Source organism: Nyctereutes procyonoides, unplaced genomic scaffold (assembly GCF_905146905.1).
Source record: "Nyctereutes procyonoides isolate TBG_1078 unplaced genomic scaffold, NYPRO_anot_genome, whole genome shotgun sequence".
Taxonomy (NCBI): Eukaryota; Metazoa; Chordata; class Mammalia; order Carnivora; family Canidae; genus Nyctereutes; species Nyctereutes procyonoides.
In genome coordinates, this window is record NW_026575140.1 from 38,547,858 (window position 1) to 38,567,506 (window position 19,649).

General features: G+C 38.3%; 1 protein-coding gene and 1 long non-coding RNA gene across 8 annotated transcripts in view; one reads left to right on the forward strand and one right to left on the reverse strand.

Moving 5' to 3' along the window:
* MYSM1 (Myb like, SWIRM and MPN domains 1) overlaps positions 1 to 13,110 on the reverse strand; it is a 43,192-nt gene extending 30,082 nt beyond the window's left edge. For 2 of the 5 annotated variants that reach the window (XM_055305020.1, XM_055305018.1), the window contains exons 1-7: positions 13,029 to 13,110; positions 8,017 to 8,092; positions 6,358 to 6,428; positions 4,490 to 4,567; positions 4,375 to 4,398; positions 3,165 to 3,243; positions 347 to 445 (exon numbers count right to left, since the gene is read on the reverse strand). In XM_055305020.1, the coding sequence (XP_055160995.1) occupies positions 347 to 445; positions 3,165 to 3,243; positions 4,375 to 4,398; positions 4,490 to 4,567; positions 6,358 to 6,428; positions 8,017 to 8,092; positions 13,029 to 13,093 (492 nt within the window). In that variant the 5' untranslated portion in view covers positions 13,094 to 13,110. Of the gene's footprint in view, positions 1 to 346; positions 446 to 3,164; positions 3,244 to 4,374; positions 4,399 to 4,489; positions 4,568 to 6,357; positions 6,429 to 8,016; positions 8,093 to 12,174; positions 12,233 to 13,028 lie in introns of those variants that run through there. The other 3 variants (XM_055305019.1, XM_055305022.1, XM_055305021.1) reach the window with 3 other exon arrangements.
* On the forward strand, positions 12,363 to 19,182 carry LOC129496754 (uncharacterized). Of its 3 annotated transcripts, none has more exons than XR_008661833.1 (5): positions 12,363 to 12,800; positions 13,671 to 13,851; positions 15,586 to 15,699; positions 15,890 to 16,083; positions 18,972 to 19,182. It is a non-coding gene; the product is annotated as an uncharacterized LOC129496754 (long non-coding RNA). The 3 variants fall into 3 exon arrangements; XR_008661834.1 differs by having other exon boundaries at positions 15,893 to 16,083; XR_008661835.1 differs by having other exon boundaries at positions 13,707 to 13,851.
* The last annotated feature ends 467 nt before the right edge of the window (positions 19,183 to 19,649 follow it).

A 19,649-nucleotide genomic window follows, 5' to 3' on the forward strand; every position in this document is an offset into this window, starting at 1 on the left:
TGAAAAGACTGGTTTTTAAGTCAGACTCTTTTCAGAATTTACAATATGTATCTTGCTAATAAAAGGAACAATAATAAAAACAAAAAAGCTACAAGGTAAATCTTTAAAACGAAAAGATATTTTTCTAGGAAACAATGCCTTCTAATAGCAGTCTATACTCAAAACACTGAAGATATGCTTTGAGATTTTTAAAGATAAACATGCATTGAGTACTTTATGAATATAAAATTTTTTCACTACAAAAACTCTGAACATTGACTTTAATGCTTGAATTAAAGAACTACTTTTGCTTACTAATTTTATTTATTACAAATATTATTAACTAGGACATTTATATCCTGCTTACCTTATTTTTAAAGTACTGCCTGGCATAACTCTTAACTTGTAAAACAGTGCGACTTCCAATTAGTTTTGCAATTTTGGTCCACCTTCGGCCAAATTTAGCCTATGTTATCAAAATGGAAAAGAAATTGATCTTGATTAACGTATTTATTAATATTCCAAGCAACTGCACATTTTAAAAAAGCTAAAAAAAAAAAAAACCCAAACCCATCTTTATTTATTTTCTACAGCACACAATGAAGCCTTATAGATAAGCTAAGACTCTTAAATCAAAGTCCATACTCTTTTGGAATCTCAACATCTGAAAAGTGACCAAAATAATTTAGAAATTAGTTTTCTTTTTCCAGCTATCTAAATGAAGATCCACCACTTTTATGTATTCCTAACAGTATATACTCATATTGCATATTACAATGCTCCAAATCTGAAAAACTGTCTGAAAAAGAGGCAGGTTATATTTTCTACTTCTAGAATCAACTGATTATATATCTGACACTAATTTCAAAATATCTTTTTTTACCCATGTTCCACCTGGTACAATATTCAATACCTGTCCCATAGCAGATACTTTTACTCCACACAGGTATCACAGAAAACAGACTTAGAAGAATGAAGGAATCACAAATGAAGCAACCTGCAACCAACACCTTCCTATACACCTGTACTGTTAAAGGCTGTGTGCCTGCTAACAACGAAGCTGTGGTAGGGAAAAAACTGAGGTCCTAAAGGAGCTCTGGTGCTTTCTGAAGCAAAGAAAGGAATGCAATATAATTTTAAAGCTAAAGGGAATTTTTAGGCATCAAGTCTAATATTTGATACCTAAATCTTCACAGTATCTCCACAACTCAGGGAAGCTAATCCCAACGGCCAAATTTACAGAACAGGTTATGATATCTACAGGTCATAACTTATGGTGGCAAATCATCTTCAAAACCTGACCCAAATGATAAACAAATATCTATTTATTTCTGATATTCATGAGAAAATCTGACATGCAAACAATTTCTTAAAATTAAAAGTACTTATAGGAAAATTCTCAGTAAGTATAAATTAATTACTTAAGATTGTTATTAATAAATACGTAGCTAAGATCAACTAACTGAAGAATTAGTTATACATATTGTGGGATAAAGGCAAATCAATCACTTCCTAGGATGGAGCACTTTGAGACATGCCAAAGATCTATAACCAGTTGAGATTGTGGGGGCTTGGGCATTATGGAAATTGGAGAGGATACACCAACAAGAGGAACAAAGCAAACATTCACCAATTTTAAAAGAGAGCAAAGAGAGAGATCTATGCCCAAAAGGGAAGGAAAAAATCTTCCTTCACCATCTGGTACCACGTAATCCCCTTCCCTAAAGCCTGAGAGAACTCACTGTATAAGCAAACTGTATCAAAAGGTTAAAAAGGGTGGGGATACAACCAACGATTCCATGTATTTCTGTGGGAAAACATTCTAAGTTTAAAATATCCATTTATGTATATAAATATCTATCTATCTATCTATCTATCTATCTATATAAATGCCTATTGGCATAAATAGGGACAAAATATCTCTAGAAGGACACGCAAAGAACAGGTGACAATTGTTACCTGAGGCAAAGAGAACTAAAGGCACAGACAGGAGTGACTGGGAAACTGAACACCTCTAACTTCAAATACTCTTTGAAGTTTGATCCATGAAGATGTAGCCCCTATTGTTACCACCAGTGTCAAGAATAGCCAAAAATTCACAATTCATTTTTGTGTGTGTGTATACAAACACATAAACATACATATAATAGCCTTCGTTATGGGGCAAAACACCAAAGTAAGCAGAAATCTTAAATAAGTGATTGTTTAATTAAAGTTAGGTTATAAAGTTGATAATCATGCAAAAAAATGAAATACCAATATAAAAAATATCAACAGTACAGGAGAAAAACCTCAGCAGAGAAAACCTTAAGATAGTTTATTTATTCATATAAAGACATCACAGAATATATAGATGTCATGGCAAGGTCTATATACATACAAATATATCTTATTTCCCATAATCTATAGAAATGTTAACAATGATATTTCAATTTGCATTCATAAATCCCACATATTACATAAATATCTTATAAATAATATATAAATATACATAATTTCAAAATTGATTGGTGTAATACTGGTAACATGTATCTTAAAGGAAAAGCTATAGCCTACTCTTAATACCATAAAAAATTTTTCTATTTTATTAAAAGTTTCTTCACATTAACAGAATTTTCAGAATTAGAAACCAGTGTACATTTTTTTTTCTATTATGTAACTTGTGGATATTTAAATACATGTCAGTGAAACATTCATGCAACAGAAATGTTTCTGGTATTTAACTACATCCACTAAAAAAATATCCAGACTGTGTGCAGAATGCCAAATATCTGAATAAAAAAGGATTCAGCTGATTATGCAGACAGTTCCAAATATACAAGGTTTTTTGCCTTTATTGTTTTTTTTTTTTCCTAAGAGAAAACATTAGATAACTAAGTAATTTTGCCTTTTAATCCAGGTAGTTGATGTATACAGACAGAGCTCAGTATCTTGTGTTTTATTATTACCAAAAAACGGGGGAGGGGGGTGAAAACTATCTAAAATATTGATCCAAATCTATTTTAATAACTTAGGTCTGAGTTAAAGGGAATTCTCTCATACTATACTACAAATATCATCACAATAGAAAAACTAAAGATGTGATCATTAAAATAAATTTCTAGTCTTCACAAATTAACCTTATAATTCTATCAATATTGGCTTCTAAAATTATTTTACTATAAATTAAAAATTGCTCTATTTACCAGCCCTTGTTCAAACAGCTCTTTTTCTTCTATCGTCCACTTTACTGAGTAACTGGCTGATTTTGTAGGAGAGTGTGCCCTGAGGGGAAAAAAGGGAAATGCAAAAAAAAAAGTCTGAAATGGAACATTCCATATTTATGCAGCTAAAGGTTATAGACAGCCATAGGCTAAATTCAATACTGTGAATCTAAGAGTTAAAAAAGAAGAAAAGGCTGCAGCCTCTACCTGGGGGATGGATTTACCCTGTCTTGTATACTTCTCTAGCTTAGGATGATAGGAGCCCCAAAAGAATAATCCTTGGGTCTGAGTGAAGATAACACTAAAAGACATCAAAGGAAGTCAAAGTGATAACAAACAAATAGGCTTCCTTAGACTGGACACAAATCAGCAGACATTAAGACATTTCCAAATCCTAAAAGGCCTGTTAAGTGTTCAAGTTGGCTCCAGAAATATTATCTCTTTGATTCTTCAGTGTAAATCTATGTAAATATCAAGCCAAAAAAGAAGAAACTATATTCATTATTTTTGAAATGTAGTCTTTAAGAAATTAAAATTAAAAACAGAGATGAAGCTCATCAATTTAATTCAAACCATTAATCTCATTAACTTTGCTGTTATTTATTCAGCAAAATGCAAAATCCAAAGTCTGCTCACTGCTCAAACCCTTTGCAATGGTAAATCTATAAGTATACCCTTTGAGGGATCATAAACATGAAAGCTTATAAACACTAAATAACATCAAATTTTCTTCAATTATAAGGAAAGGATATTTATAAAATAGTTAATACTTAATTTCTCTAGATAATTTTTGAAAACCACAAATTCAAATTAAATTTTTATTTGAAATGAGTGAAAATTAACTGAATAGAATAATAGAAATCAAGCCAATTCCTAATATATAGTATATGTGCTACCGAAGTGAGCACAAGCCAATTCCTAATATATTAGATAGCAGTTTTTAAAAATTTCCCCACAAATCCCTAGGAAACCATCTTCCATAATCTAATGGAATTGCTTACATAGACAGGACCTTATATTCTGACATAGGAGTAACACCATAAAATTATCTCATGGCATTCCAACATCGGTCTAAGAAATTTTGATTTTATAGTTTTGTACAGCCCAAGGTCAAGAGTTTTTCTACAGGCCAACTATAATTTTTGTTTAATTCTCCTATAACTTTACAATATAAAACATATTAAGTACATACATGATTTTTGCTGTTTTCTGCAGGCTGCACCACATGAAAAAGAAAATAAGGAAGCTTTTCAACATGTTTTTAAAAATATAGTTCAGACTTCTAAAAATATTAAAAATTGATTTACCTCTTCATGTATTTTTTATCATCTTCCTTTTGATCAAGCCAGAATTTTTCTGGAAGTGATTTTTTAGATAAGTAATACCTGTGTAATTATTAAAGAAACTTAAAAATAATAATAAAATCACATTGTTTTTATGTGACTTCTATTAAATAGGCACTCATTCAAGAAAATCATACTTGAATCCTAGCTAATTTTTCTTAAAACCTTTTCCAGATATGCAAAAACTATGATAAAAATATTTATACCTCACAAGGCTGTTATATGGATTAAATACTACATGTGAAACCACACAAACATAGGACCTGCACAAAATGTGCTACATAAATGTTAGCTTCTCCTATATTCCTTACTAGAAGTGTCTAAGAGAAGAAATAGTCACAGTGTTTCACTTAAATTTTTCCTAAAATATGGAGAATGTAATAGATGAATTTGATTGGTTATCCAGAATTAACTAGGGAGTATATTCTCATAGTTCTAAAGGTAACAGAGTTTAGGGTATTCTCTACGTTAATAAAAATAATTCAAGTCAAATCTACCATGGACATTCCCCCTTGAAATTCTTAAAACTGGCCTATGTAATACTCTTCAATTAGTCTGACATATGCTTCCCTTAACAAATATTGACTATATATCTTGTATGTCAGGCAATATGCTAAGTACAAGGAGCTGAGGATGAAGATCTAAGAAAAAATCCCTGTACTGCAAGAGCTCACTTAGTTCTTACTCTCATTTTTTCTGTTTCTAAATCTGGAAGTGAACCTGTGACTACTTAAGTGTTCATTCGTAACAGACTTACACTGTTCAATGTATCAGCCAATAGCTACATATAAACAAAGAATGTAAAAACTTCAATAAATTTTTTCTGTTGATTAAATGTTGAAATATTATTTTAAATATACTGGGTTAAATAAAGTATCTTATTAAAATGGATTTCACCTGTTTTAAATGTGGCTATGAGAAAATTTTAAATGATATATGAGCCTTGCACTATTTTTCTACTGAAAAGCAATGATCTAGGCTGTGATGTTTGGGGAAAGAAAGAGATTAAAAAAGCCAAAAAAGTGTAACCTATGATAATTAAAGGTGTAGACACTCTGAAATCAATAATAGCAATAACTGGGAATAAAGGGAACAGAGAAATTCTGGCTTAAAAAGGAGGATATCCATAAAATACAGATGAGAGAGTTAAAAATAAACCAGTATTTATTAGACTATTATTAACAATTAAAAATCAAAATCAGAAATCAGCTCATTCAATCCTTTCATTTTGCATGTAAGAAAATGGAGTCTCAAAGAAGTTAAGTTTCCATTACCAAATAGATGAGAGAAACAAGGACAAGAAGCTAGTGGCTAAACTGTGGATAAAGATCTACAACTTCTGAAGGAAAAATCATCCTGCAGTATTTGTTTTGTGCTTTTTACTTAGATTCCTCCCACATAACACCTGTAAACTGGTAGAGTAAGAAGTGAGAACTTTTACATATTCTAATTGTGTCCCTAGATAAATTAACATCTTGCATTTTAGCATCTAAAACTGAAGATGGAAGCTTGGACTAAATGATCTTGGAAATGGACTAAAGGTTCTAGCTGACTTTAAAATATTCTATAATTTCTACTCAACATTCAGATAGTACAGAGTTAGCTGACAACAGAAACTCAAACATATTGGGTTACATCTCAGATTCTGTAGTAAAACAGAAATAAACAGAGGAATAAAATGCTTTTTGCATAGGTAGGTCCCACACTATGTAATTATAACCTGGGGCCAAATAAGGTTCATCTAGTAACAACAGTAGTCTCTTTTGTAAGTCTTGCATTTATAAACTTTTAATCCTGAAATCTTTATTTTCCTTATAATCATTAAAGGATACTCTTCTTCCAACAACATCTTCTCAATGACAGCTCTGTTCTCTTCACTGATGGTGCTATCCAGAGTCCAAGGCTATTAAAAAAAGAATGTATTTTTCTTTTTACTTAACTGGTTTTTGAAATTATCTACTATGTTTAAAATAATAAAGCTACCATTTACTATGCAGACATATCTGACTCCCAGGATAACACTGTGAGATAGGAATTATTACTTCACTGATGCATCCATAGCAAGGCAAGTGTTTCAAGTGAAGGAGGAGAGATATGACACAGGACTGCTGGATTCCAAGGCTCAGGTTCATACTCATGGTAAAGTTGTAATAGCTATCAATCAAGTATGAGAAGTATCAGGTAGTGAGCATGTTGCTAGAAATTTCACCCTATCTTCAAAACTCACAATTCTTTTTTTTTCCCGTAAGCCACAATCTCTCCTTAAGTGGTCATACATGTTTTCAGCCCTCAAAACTTAAAAATTTTCAGCTCAGGTCTTTTCAAGCTCTTCTATCTAGAAAATTTTCAGCTCAGGTCTCTTCAAGCTCTATCTAGGGCTTGAAGCTCCTCAAGCTCTTCAAGCACTTCAAGCTCTTCTTTCTATCTAGACTGTTATGTCCAATTGACCATTCACAATGTCCACCTGGATATTTAGTAGGCTTCTCAAAGTTAACATATTCAAACCTCGCAAACACCTACCTTTAACTGTTTCTCCCTATGTCTCCAACTTTGTAAATAGCAGTATTAGTCACCTAGTTATTTCACCTAGAAACCTAGGAATCATCCTGGATTCTTCCCTTTTTTCTCAATCTTATATCCAATCTACCAAGCAGTTCTACCTCCAAAATAGAATTAAAATCTATCCATCTCTGCAACAATCTCAGCCAAGCTACCACCAACTCTTGCTTAGATTACCACAGATGTTTCCCAACTGGTCTTTTGATTCTACTCTTGCTTCATACAAGCATGACAGAACTCTGGTCTGCCTCTCCAACCCTGTCACAGCTGCCACTCCCCCCTTTCCTACCGTATTCTAGACACTGGCTTTCAAACAAAGCCTTTGTGCTGCTATTCCTTCTGCCTAGAATGTTTTTCCTCAACTCTTCACACATCTACTCCTATTATTTTTCAACTTAACTGTCACCTTCTGTTTCCCTAAATGACAACTTTATCTAAAATAGGTTCCCCACCCTGTTACTCTCAGCCAGCATCTCAGGTTTCTTTATGGTCTATAATTACTATGTCTACCTGTTTATTGCCTAATTCCCTTTTAACGTATAAGCAACCTGAGAGCAAGACTATGTCTGTCTCGATTATAGCTGTATCCCCCAAACCCAGTGTAGTGTCTGGCATATAGTAAGTATTCAATAAATAACTGCTAAATGAAAGAAATGAACCCTGCAATGATCACCATCTTTTAAATGAAGAAAAGGAGGTTCACAAATCTAGTAAGTCGTAGAACAAGGATTTGTACCTAAATCTAGGTGGCTCCAAAGTTGTTTCCCAACAGGTCATTTCAAAGTCAAAAGAAATAAGAATAAGTTTATTTTTAAAGTAAGAAAAATGTTTTTGGCATGTTACCCCTGGAACTGCTGAGAACTAGCACCAAGGAAAAAAGAGGTATTCTTTTTAAAAGCTTAGTGCACTTGTTATTTTCATAAAATACTTACAATAAGACCATTCTCAGTTCTCCACGATGAATCAAGATAGTGATCTTGTAAAACAGATGCTGTATTTCCATCACTTCTGTAATAATTAAGAAAATGGGTAAAAAAGTGCTATTATACCGATTAATAAGTACCATTTAACCAGCACAGTGACTGGCAGGGTACAGATGCTAAACAAAGATTTCATTCCCTTCTTCTCCTAACAGACTTAACATTGCAGAAATGCCTCCTCTATTTCTTTAATTTGTGGAATATAAACTGTCTTTAAGCCACCCTATCTCAACTGCTAACCAGCAAAGTCTGTTCTCTTCTCTTGTTTCCTAAGAAATAACTTCATGAAAAAAATACCCCAAAGCAGCAACCACAACATGCTCTATGGCCATGAACCAACACTTCAGAGTTCTTTTGAGGAGCATCCATATGTATATAGGAATTCAAATTTACAATCAATTCTTTTAGTGATAGCTAAAGCATAAAAGTCATCAATAACAGCGCTGCCCTCAAAAATGCCAAAAAAAAAAGAATAGATGATCAAAGATCCAAAATAAAAAAAAACAGGACAGTAAAAAGAAAATTTGATATTAATAAAAAAAATTAACTTGGGTTATTTGGGGCCTTTTCTATGTTCATGGGGGATTAAACTTTGTTAATTCTCACTCCTTTCACTGAACTAATAAAAATTCTCTAAAGTCACCTTGTTCACTTCTTACAAAAAAGATGAAAAGTTTTAGAAGACCCAAACTATGATATAATTCAATATTTTTTTTATATCTTGAAGTTATAGTTTCCCAGAAAATTACTGACTTTTCCCACACCTAGTCTATGATAAGAATTTTGTACCTCTCAGACTGCAAAAAGCTTTATCTTTTTGAATCTTCAATTAATTCTAAAGTGGTTATAATAAGTTGTGGAACTAATGGGCTTTCTACAATAAACTAAAAGCAATAACTTCCCTCAGTTGATGGCAAAAGGTTTTAATTCAGGTGTTAGCTCTGATTTGGTAGAGGCTGCCAGGAATGCTAAAGAAAGGATTCTGAGACATGGATCAGCAGAAGGAAACCTTTGCTTAATGAGGTCTGCCAAGGATAAGGATGCAGAAAGTGGGACTAGTATCACTTCTGGTCTTTTTCTTTTTTTAAAGATTTTATTTATTTGAGATAGAGAGCGAGTGAGATTAGAACACAGAAGGAGCGGAAGAAGCAGACTACCTGCTGAGCAGAAAGCCTGATGTGGGGGGCTTGATCCCAGGACCTCAAGATCATGATCTGAGCCAAAGGCAGATGCTTAATTGATGGAGCCACCCAGGCGCCCCTCACTTCAGGAGTGACGCCCCTCACTTAATGCAGACATCTCTTTACACAGTGCTCCTCAATAAGGATTAGCAACTTCCATACCTCTGGTGTATACACCTGGACACCTACCTGAATCCCCATAGATAGCACAAATTAACAAGTTTAAACCTTCCCTGAGAAATTCCTGTCAAATCTGCTACTCTTCCATCGTTCCCTGCTTCAGACAAAGGCATATCCATTCTGCTAGTTGCCCAAGCCAGAAATCTGAGCCTGCCCATATTTTCCTCACAATGTACATTCAATTGGTTGCTAATTCTATGGCTTCTTCCCTTTTCAAATTCAGCCTACCACTATATCCATGCTGACCTCTCAAGTCCTATAGTTCCAGAGCCACTTTTCCAGGGTAAGTATACATGATAAAGCTAACACACCAACCACTTTCCCTTCTCTATCTTTTTCCAGTTATCCCCATCTGGCCCACATGTAAGTTTTACTGTGTCTTACCCAATAAGAATGTTAGTTCTATAAGAGCAAGGAGTTAGTTTTGGAACTGCTAGAGACTCAAGCCTTGGCATAGAAAAGGTGCTCAGTCAACATCTGTTGAATGACTAAATGAACAAGGTAGGTGGGACATGGATCATCCACGTCTGTAGGAGTTAAGGAACGAAGGAGGATTTTCTCATAAAGCAAATCGAAGTTTGAAGGGAATAATATGATGAGATTTGGATGTAACAAAGACTGCTCTAATTTCAGGCAAGAATAGAAGGGGGTGGGACGCCTGGGTGGCTCAGCAGTTGGGCTCCTGCCTTCAGCTCAGGGAGTGATCCTGTGAGTCCCGGGATCGGGACTGAGTTCCGCATCAGGCTCCCTGCATGGAGCCTGCTTCTGCCTCTGCCTGTGTCTCTGCCTCTCTCATGAGTAAATAAATAAAATCTTAAAAAAAAAAAAAAAAAAAAGAATAGAAGGGAGCTAAAGAGACAAGGAGCAGTTAAAAGGAAGTGATTATATAAATACTAAAGAAGTGACAGTAACTTAGACCTACAGAATAAGCAGTGTGAACAGCAAAGTGAATACATTTGAGAGGACACTTCGAATTAACAGACCTTTAGCAACTAATAGAAGGGTACGAAAAGGGATAAAGTATAGGTCCATGTCTTGAGTTACTGGGTGAATGGTGCCATTTATTGAACTAGAGAACTTGGAGAAGCAGATGGCAGGTATGGTGGGAAAAGTTTATAAGCTGAGATTGAGATGCTTGTGGAACATCCAAGAACAGACAGATTCAGAGAATTAGATAAATGGATCTAAAGCTCAAGAGAGAGCTTTGGGTTGGTGACAGATTTGGGAAACATCAGTATGTAATAGGTGGAACTTTATGAAATCACCATTTTTTTTAATGGTCAAAAATGGTTGAACAGTGACAAAATTTTATATGATCCAACCTAACGAAATTTAAGTCTTGAGAGATGATATAACCAGGGACTGTGTGGTGAGTGAGAAGTCTTATGACAAAACCCCTTGGAACACTGATTTAAAGGACAAATAGGAGAAAAGGAAGATGAGGAGGAAAGGTAGAAGTGAAAGGGAAATCAAGGTTTCAGTGCCACCTCTTAACTTTGGTACCTAGAATTTCGCAAGTACTTAAAAGCGTGTTTTCAATTAATCCTCAAGGGTTCCACAGATATTATCATTAGCTGTACCAACACATTTCAGAGGGCACCATTCACCAAAATATAATGTTAATGATGTTCCTTGGAGTTGGGTAAGGCAATGGCTCTCACCGTCAGGGACCAATACCCTTTGTAATCTGGCTTGCATGAGTCTAAAGATGATCATAAGCGTCACCAGAAGAATTAAGGCTCGAGCATAATAGAAAGAGAAAGGAAAGAAAAAAGGAAGGCAGAAAACTTAAACATGATCAGAAAAATAAAGAAGAACCCATGGAAAAGGGCAGAGCCACGGCTCTCAGATGACCTTTTGTGATTCCAAGGCCAATTCACTTTTCTTTGGACTGCAGGTAAGTATCCCTGCCTACTTGTCAGACTTACTGTGAAAAGTAAATTAAATCATGCAAGCAAGAGCACTAAAATTAACCTGATAACTTGATCTACACAAATGTGAAAAATGATTGGTTTTTTTTTTGTATATTTTTTATTGGAGTTCGATTTGCCGACATACAGCGTAACACCCAGTGCTCATCCCGTCAAGCGCCCCCCTCAGTGCCTGTCACCCAATCACCCCCTCCCCCACCCACTTTCCCTTCCACCACCCCTTGTTCATTTCCCAGAGTTAGGCGTCTCTCATGTTCTGTCATCCTCACTGGTATTTTCACTCATTTTCTTTCCTTTCCCCTTTATTCCCTTTCACTATTTGAAAAATGATTGTTAATAAAAGTTCCCTATTTATCAGTATAGCTTTGGACTGCTTTGCCTAAAGGTTTGGGAGAGAATGACCATATGAATTTAATTACTCCTCACATTTTTATACCGTTTCAGGGTTCAGCAGAACTTTACACCCGCTACTTTAGTCCCCCAGGGGCAGAGCGGGTACTGCTCTCCATAATTCATAGAAGCCCTACTATGAGGTTGGACTGAATGAAATTTTACCATTTATTTTAAAGCTAAAAATGGTCTAAGACTGGCGATTCCCCATGGTTCAGTCAACCTAACAGACTTCTAACGAGGTTGTTTTTTATTTTATTATTTTATTTTATTTTACTTATTTTATTTTTTTGGTTGTTCATATTTTATAAGCAACATAAACTGGCTGAGTTTAGAACTTGTGATTCCTGACCAGTCCAGGCCTCTTTCCAATCCTAAACGGTGGCTGGGCAAGCACATTTTGAAGATAGTATGCATCGATTTCTTACTTGGAAAGCAAGCAAAGGGCTGGATCTCTCAAGCTGGAGGATGCTGCTTGGAACCACACTGGCCTGTTCGGCAGGAAATCTGCATTAAATAAACCGTGGGCCCTCACTAGGTTCTCACGATTCCCTTCACGCGAGGGTAAGGAGGTGGGGAAGAAGGGAAAACATTTACCTATAGGGTCACAATGGCCCTGGGAGGCACACACCAGGACTGTCAGCTTCCCCAGGAGCTAGGGGTCTGAAGCTCCGGCAGGTTACCCGTCTGGCCCAAGGTCACGGGGCTAAGGGACGGGCAAGGCCGGCCCACGCTGGAGCCCCCAGAGCCCCCAGAGCCGTGCGGCCCTGCCTCCCTGGAAGTTCTTCACAACTAACCCCAGGTCGGGGAGGAAACCTGTCGTCGGGAGGGACAGAAACGGCACGCCCAAGGTCACCGGGCTTACAAGCGCTGGGAACAGGGATCCCGCGGCTCAGGTGCGGTGCAGAGGCTCCGCCCTAGGTCAGGCCGCCGTCCACGGGTGGGGGGGGCGGGGTGGATTCCGGCGTGGACATCACGGAAGTAGCGATCTAATCGCTGGTCAGAGTGCAACGTGCCAGGCGAGGTCGGCGCGCTCCGAATACCGCGGCCACAGGTGGGAACGGCCGTCCGACGCGAGCCTCGGGTCCCCGCCCGCCGGGCTCAGCGGCAGCTTACAGGCCAGGCCGTATGGGCGCGGCGCCGCTCCGGCCGCCGGGACACCCTGGCCCAGCGGATGGGCTTCCGCTCCCCGGGTCCCTGCCGGACCCCAAGCCTCTCTGGGGTACTCTCCTCGCGCCCGCGCTCCTCCCCATCCCTGCGAGACCCGGTCTCTACGCCTCACCCGGGCTGTGCCGCGGCCGGCACCACGTCCCCTTCGATATCCACATCCGCCTCTTCAGCCGCCATGATGGGACCTAACCCCATCCGTCCTCCCGCGAGATCCCGCGAGAGGTGGAGGCCTGGGGGCGGGGCCGCGTGCGTCGTGGGGCGGGGCTTAGGCCTCGTCCAGCCCCCTCCAGGGCGGGGGGCGGGGCCTCCAGAGAAAAGAGCGCAGCCTTCCCTGAGGCTTGGTCCTTTGGACGTTTGTTGGTGTGTATACACACCCTGGGCTTGCAAGAGGTCGTGCTCCGGGGCAAATTCTTAGCTCCTCAATGCTCTCATTGGTAAAATGGGGATAATAGTAAATGTCTACCTGGATTGCTAAAAAAGATGAAGCTGAACCTGCTTGGGGTCCAATGAAGATGAAGCTGGACCTGCTTGGGGTCCAATGAAGGACCCTTACCTGTTGGTTTTCTTTCTTTCTTTTTTGTTTTCTTTAAGGAAAAGGATGATTCAGCGACTATGTGAAGTACTAAACAACTTCCATTTTAAAATACAAAAAAAAAAAAACCAAAACCATTTAAGAATGTGACTTAGTTTATAGAGGTCTTTACAATTAATTAAAAATTCTCTCTCATGACCATTGATGTTTACAATAACCCAGGGAGGGCTGGTATCAACTGGTATCAACGCTTTACAGATGAGGAAACTGAGGCTCAGAAAACTGCAATGACTATCAAAGAATGCATAGCTAGTCAAAGACAGAGCTGGGACCAAAATATGGGTCTTTTGATCCTGTACTGAGTGCTCACCCTCTACAAATCATGCGGCAGGAACTGCAAAAGGTAAATCATTTCTCTCAAAGAATTTATGACTTCTCAAGAAATTAGATACTGGCCTTGAGTATGCACCTACTAGCATTTATCGCTCACATTATTGTAACTGTTCATTCACTTGTCTGACTCCAGCGCGAGACTGTGAATCCTTAAAGTGCAAAAGCTGTATCTGCTATTCCTTGTACTAGTCCTCATACTGGCAACATTCAGTATGGTGTCTGACATGTGCTCAATAAATGTTGAACTGATGAATGAATGAATGAAACAATTTAAGTGTGCTCAAGACAGCCTTCTGTCTCAGCCAGCCTTTCCGCTGTTAAACCTCCTCACATCACTTTTTGCTAACTTTGCACAGAGAACAGAGGACAAAATGATCAGATTTAACTGAGATATCTCTAGGTTTCATAGCATGTTTTCACAGTATGTTTCATAGTATGTTCGAAGGAGTTTTCAAGTGATCGTATAAACATATGATTCTTCCCTTCACAATGAACTGTTATGATTATTCTTGGCCCTTTAAATTTAGTTATTTATAATACCTAACACAAACATTTTCATTCACTATGATGCCCTGCTTTCTGTAAACTGAAACTGAATGAATGTCAGATTAATTTTAGAGCAGAAAGGAAGGAGGATTAATTACAAATAGAGAGGGTGGGTCAGGGCTAACATGATCACTTGTCATATCCCTGATATTGTGTAAGGTATTATCACTTTCGGACTTCCCAAGAATCATGCAAAGTAAGTATTATCACCCTACCCCAGCCTCCATTTTAGAAGTGAGGAAACCAAAATTCAGAAAAGTTACAGTTCTATAGCTGAGTACTAGAGGTGGGATCCCAACCCAAGTCTTTATCCTTCTATACTTAATCTATTGTATTTTAATTCACAACAAAAAGAATAAGGTCTTTTGCAATACTACGTAAACTGGTATTTTCTCATCTGGCTTAAGAGTAAATCATAATCAGATAATTTTCAGACTTCTTTGAGGTGCTTAAATCTAGAAGTGAGTGGAAACTGTATTTTGAAGGTTGGAAACTTACCTTGAGTTTACAAATTCCTTTTCTGTCCCACATTATTTTCTGTCCCTCTATTTCCCTCATTGATGCTGAAACAGAATTTGCGAGAGGTGCCGTACCTGTAAGTCTTCACAAATGTTTTCAGAGGAACATTTAGTCAAAGTATCTGACTCACATTTTAACTGCGTAGTGTTTGAATCCATTGAAGAGACAGTTTATTCGTTTCATTTCTCTCTATTTCTGGAGAAAAGGGATCACTGCATTTTTATTGAAAAAGCAAAGTATAATTGCAATATTAATCCATGAAAAGCTGGCATGTTAGCGTTCATGCTAATTAGCCCAGATTTGTAAAGTGCTTTAAAAGCAGGAACTGTCATACAACTGCTCACTAATGTTATTGTTACATTATGATCCAAACTGTCAGCTAAATGATTGCCAGGGATTTAAGAGTTCCCATTTTAAAAAGAAAATGGCCAGTGAGCGGGTAGGAAAACCACTTTATCTACACAGAGGTGAAATAATAGATGAATGCAGACGTAGACTTAGGAGCTACACTTGGCAGGCATTTGGATATGGCTTGAATTGTTCCAGGAAAACAAGCTGCATTTTATTTTATTTTCCCTCCCCAGTTCCCTGAAATCGCATAAGGTAGCTACTGAAAAAGCTGTTCTCAATATGTTGTTAAGGAACGTCTGCCAATGCACTTCTTACATTTTAATTACAGTAATGCTACATCCATCTGACATTATTCGGAAGGGAAAGTGAAGATGCCAACATTAATGAGCTCCTACTGTGTGCCAGGCATTTTACAGACATTATTTCTTTGCAGCCCTTTGAGGTAAGGAATTATTTTCACTTACAGATGTGGTAACTGAGGTTCAGAACAGTTAAGCAATTTACCCAAGGATCTGGGCTTACCGTTTTTTTGTTTTTGTTTTTGTTTTTGTTTTTGTTTTTTTTTCCTTACATCATGGTGTCTTAGGTTAGGTTCAAATAGCATCATTCAGAATTGCGTTGTTTCTTTCCAGCAGCTGCCATTGGTAGGATGATGCCTCTTTCTCAGTAGCTCCAGGAGGATGCGTGTGGTTGGCTGGGCTTGGGTCACATGCCATCTAAGAAGCCAGGTGGACTGAGTTCCACCAGCAGCACATGGAATGAGGAGTGGTGGCTCCTGGAGCAAAATAAGGGTACTGTTTCCAGAGGGAGGAAGAATGGATGCTGGGTAAGTAAAACAACAGATGCCCACTATACTGTTCTATGTTGCAATTCCCCTCTGTTCCCTCAGGCCTTTAGTACAATCTGTTAACAGCTATAGGCTCATGTTGGCACTGCATCGGGCAAATTACTCAACCCCTCTAGACTGCTGCTTCTTCATTTGTAAAATGACTTATGAAATAATCTCCAGAGGTAAAATTCTTTGATTGTGTTCATTTCACAGACATTTATGAACGCTGTCATGGGCAAGACAGGGATGGAATTGTCAAAGTCTGTGTGGGTTTGTATATGGTTGGATACTTAGTTAAATATGGACCATAACCAAAATATTCTCTCTGCCTGGAATCTGCCACACTTCCCCAGTTCCCAGCCCATCCACATTCAGGGGCACTCTGCCTTCTGCCCTTAGCTCCCCATCTCTCTCCCTCTGAATGGGCTGGTTCTGACTCAGCTTTAGTTAACTGTTGCCATTTTGGAACTCTGGCTCAGAGTTGCCAAGCCATGATTCTTCTTTTAAGTCAAGCCAGAAATCAAAATTAATTTGTGAAAAACGATTCAAATTTTTAAAAAACACTATTGGACCAAATGAACACGTATGTGGGCTCCATCTGACCTGCACATTGTAACTATTGCCCTAAATCGTTCTCTCCTACTAAATGTAGGACTTCAGTGTTCTCATTTTTCCACCAGTCTGCCTGTTGCACTACTAAAGTCTTAAGGGCAGGGAACTTGTTTCTGTTCCTCTTTGTATCCATAGCACCCAGCACAATGCCTGATACATAATAACCACTTAACAATTCTTTCATTGAGGGGCACCTGGGTAGCTCAGTGGGTTAAGTGATTGCCTTTGGCTCAGGTCATGATCCAGCCAGGTCCTGGGATCAAGCCCAGTGTAGGGCTCCCTGGTCAGCAGGAAGTCTGCTTCTCCCCTTGTCCTTCTCTCTGATATCTCTTTTTCTCTCTCTCAAATAAATAAAATCTTTTAAACAATGTAATAATAATAATAGTTTGTTGAATGAATGAGTGAAACAAGTAGAAAAAAATAAGGCCAGAGGTTTCTTTTAATAGTTGAATACAGAAAACTTCCTTTATAAACACATAATCAATGGATATTTTAAATGAGTCCTATATAAATTCATGATACATATATATGTATAAAACAATTGCATTATGATCCTCACAAGAAATACACAATGCAATAGACAAAGGAACAATTAGGGATCCCTGGGTGGCACAGCGGTTTGGCACCTGCCTTTGGCCCAGGGCCCGATCCTGGAGACCCGGGATCGAATCCCACATCGGCCTCCCGGTGCATGGAGCCTGCTTCTCCCTCTGCCTGTGTCTCTGCCTCTCTCTCTCTCTCTCTCTGTGTGACTATCATAAATAAATAAAAATTTTAAAAAAATTAAAAATAAATAAATAAATAAAAAAGACAAAGGAACAATTATAAACCTACATAGATTCTCAAAGTCTCTTCTCATTAGTGAAGGAGAGATGTATGAAGTTTTATTGCCTGTATATTTATTTTATACACTGCCTATACTTTTGGAGGGGAGAGAGGGGAGGCAGAAAGCAAGTAACCAACTCAAAGGGAAAAGTTCATTCTGTAATGATTCTGAAGGGGTGTTTAAGATGAAATGTAAAACTGTTATGACTCTCATTTTTATAACGCACGCATGAGCAAGTATGTGTGCACAAAATCCAGTCCAATGTCCTTCCTTTTACTAAGTAGTTCCCTTCTATAGGAAGAGTCAGCTTCAGTGTGGTGCTCTTGCATAACATCTTCCTGCCCGACCATACAAACCCCCGTCTCTGTGACCCAATAGCCACAGCAAGGCTTGTGTCAGAGGGCCTGTCACTCTGGCCAGTAATTGTCTGGCCCTGCCTGTGTCCACACTAGCCTGAGACTTCCTTGATGACAGGAACCATGTCTATGTTATCCACACCTAGCACACAGTAGGTGCCCTACCGGCGTTTGGATGGACAGCATGTCCTCTATATTATGAAGCATATTGTTATCTCAAAGCTTCAAGATATTTCATTCAATTAAGTGTTTATTGTTTTTAAAGATTTTATTTATTTATTCATGAGAGACAGAGAGGCAGAGACAGAGGCAGAGGGAAAAGTAGGCTCCCTGCAAGGAGCCTGATGTGGGACTTGATCCCAGATCCTGGGATCACGCCCTGAGCTGATGGCAGACGCTCAACTGCTGAGCCACTTAGGCATCACTTCAGTAAGTGTTTATTGAACACCTATGTGCCAAACACTATTCTGCACACTTGGGACACACCAATAAATAAAAAGGGCAAAGTTTCCTACCCTGATAGAAGTCACATCCTAGCAAAAGGGAAGAGAAACAATAGACATAATAAATTAATTACATATTTGTTGAGGATGCTTAAGTGCTATGGAAAAAGAGAAAAAAAGTAGGGCAGGATATGGACCTCAAGAGTTCAGAGCGGTGGAGGGGTGCAGGTTTTAAAAAGGAGGTTCAGCATAGACCTTGTTGGGAAGGAGGCATTTGAGCAGAGTCTTGCCATGCTGAGGGAGTTGCCAAGCTGATGTCAGGAGAAAATGATCAGATGGAAGAAAGAGCTGGTGCAAACACTCTGGGTGGGAGTGTTCCTGGCGGAGGCCTGCAAGGTGGAAGAAAGTGAACACACAGAAGAGCAGGAGGAGAGGAGGCCAGAAAGGTAACAGGACCACATTTCGTAGAGCTGTAGGTGTCATTGTAAGGACAATAGTTTTCATTCTGAGTGAACTGGGGAGTCATTGTAGGGCTCCAGTGAGATTAAAGATAGATATTAGCAATATAAGTTACATACTGAAATGTATTTAGGATTATAAACGGAGTGGTTGGTAATATGACCCACGTAATGTTTCTTTTTTTGTCAGGTTTCCTGAAGAAAAAAATTCCATGAACTGTAACTGATACTTTTGTTAAAATAATTCCTTTTTCCCGGGATCATGGATGAGTACATCTTTGTCTAAGCTGTTTTTTGTTTTGAGCCCACCCAACCTATTTCTCCTTTTTTTAAACTGCATCCTGAGTTCTCATTTGAATGGTCATATTGGCTACTTGAGAAATAAACTGACTGCCATAACACTTCCCATTAATTTAAAATGTGTGTGTGTTTTTTTTTTTTTTACCACATTGAGGGGTCCTAAGTCCATATGCTGCTTGCTGTTTACTCTGCTGAGTTCAGTAGGCTCTGAAATGAACAAGATCTTGTCACCACTGATTAGAAATTCATACTCAATATATGAATGGATCATCACAAAGCGACAGAACAAAGGCCACGAAGCAGAGGTCTGTGACTGGCACCATGGAAGTGTGATGGGGCAAGGCTAATTCTGTGCAAGTTAGGAAAATGACCTCTTGTGCACTGCCTGTCATCCTCTTTAGATCACTTTTACTTCAATGATTGCCATGGCAACCAGCTTCACACAGGTGTACCCTGACAGCACCACACATCTCCTACTTTCTGCACCAGAAAGTACACTCATGCACAATGCAGGAAAGCAAGGGTGTTAACACTGGTGTGTGTGTGGTGGGGGGAGTTGACCAATGGG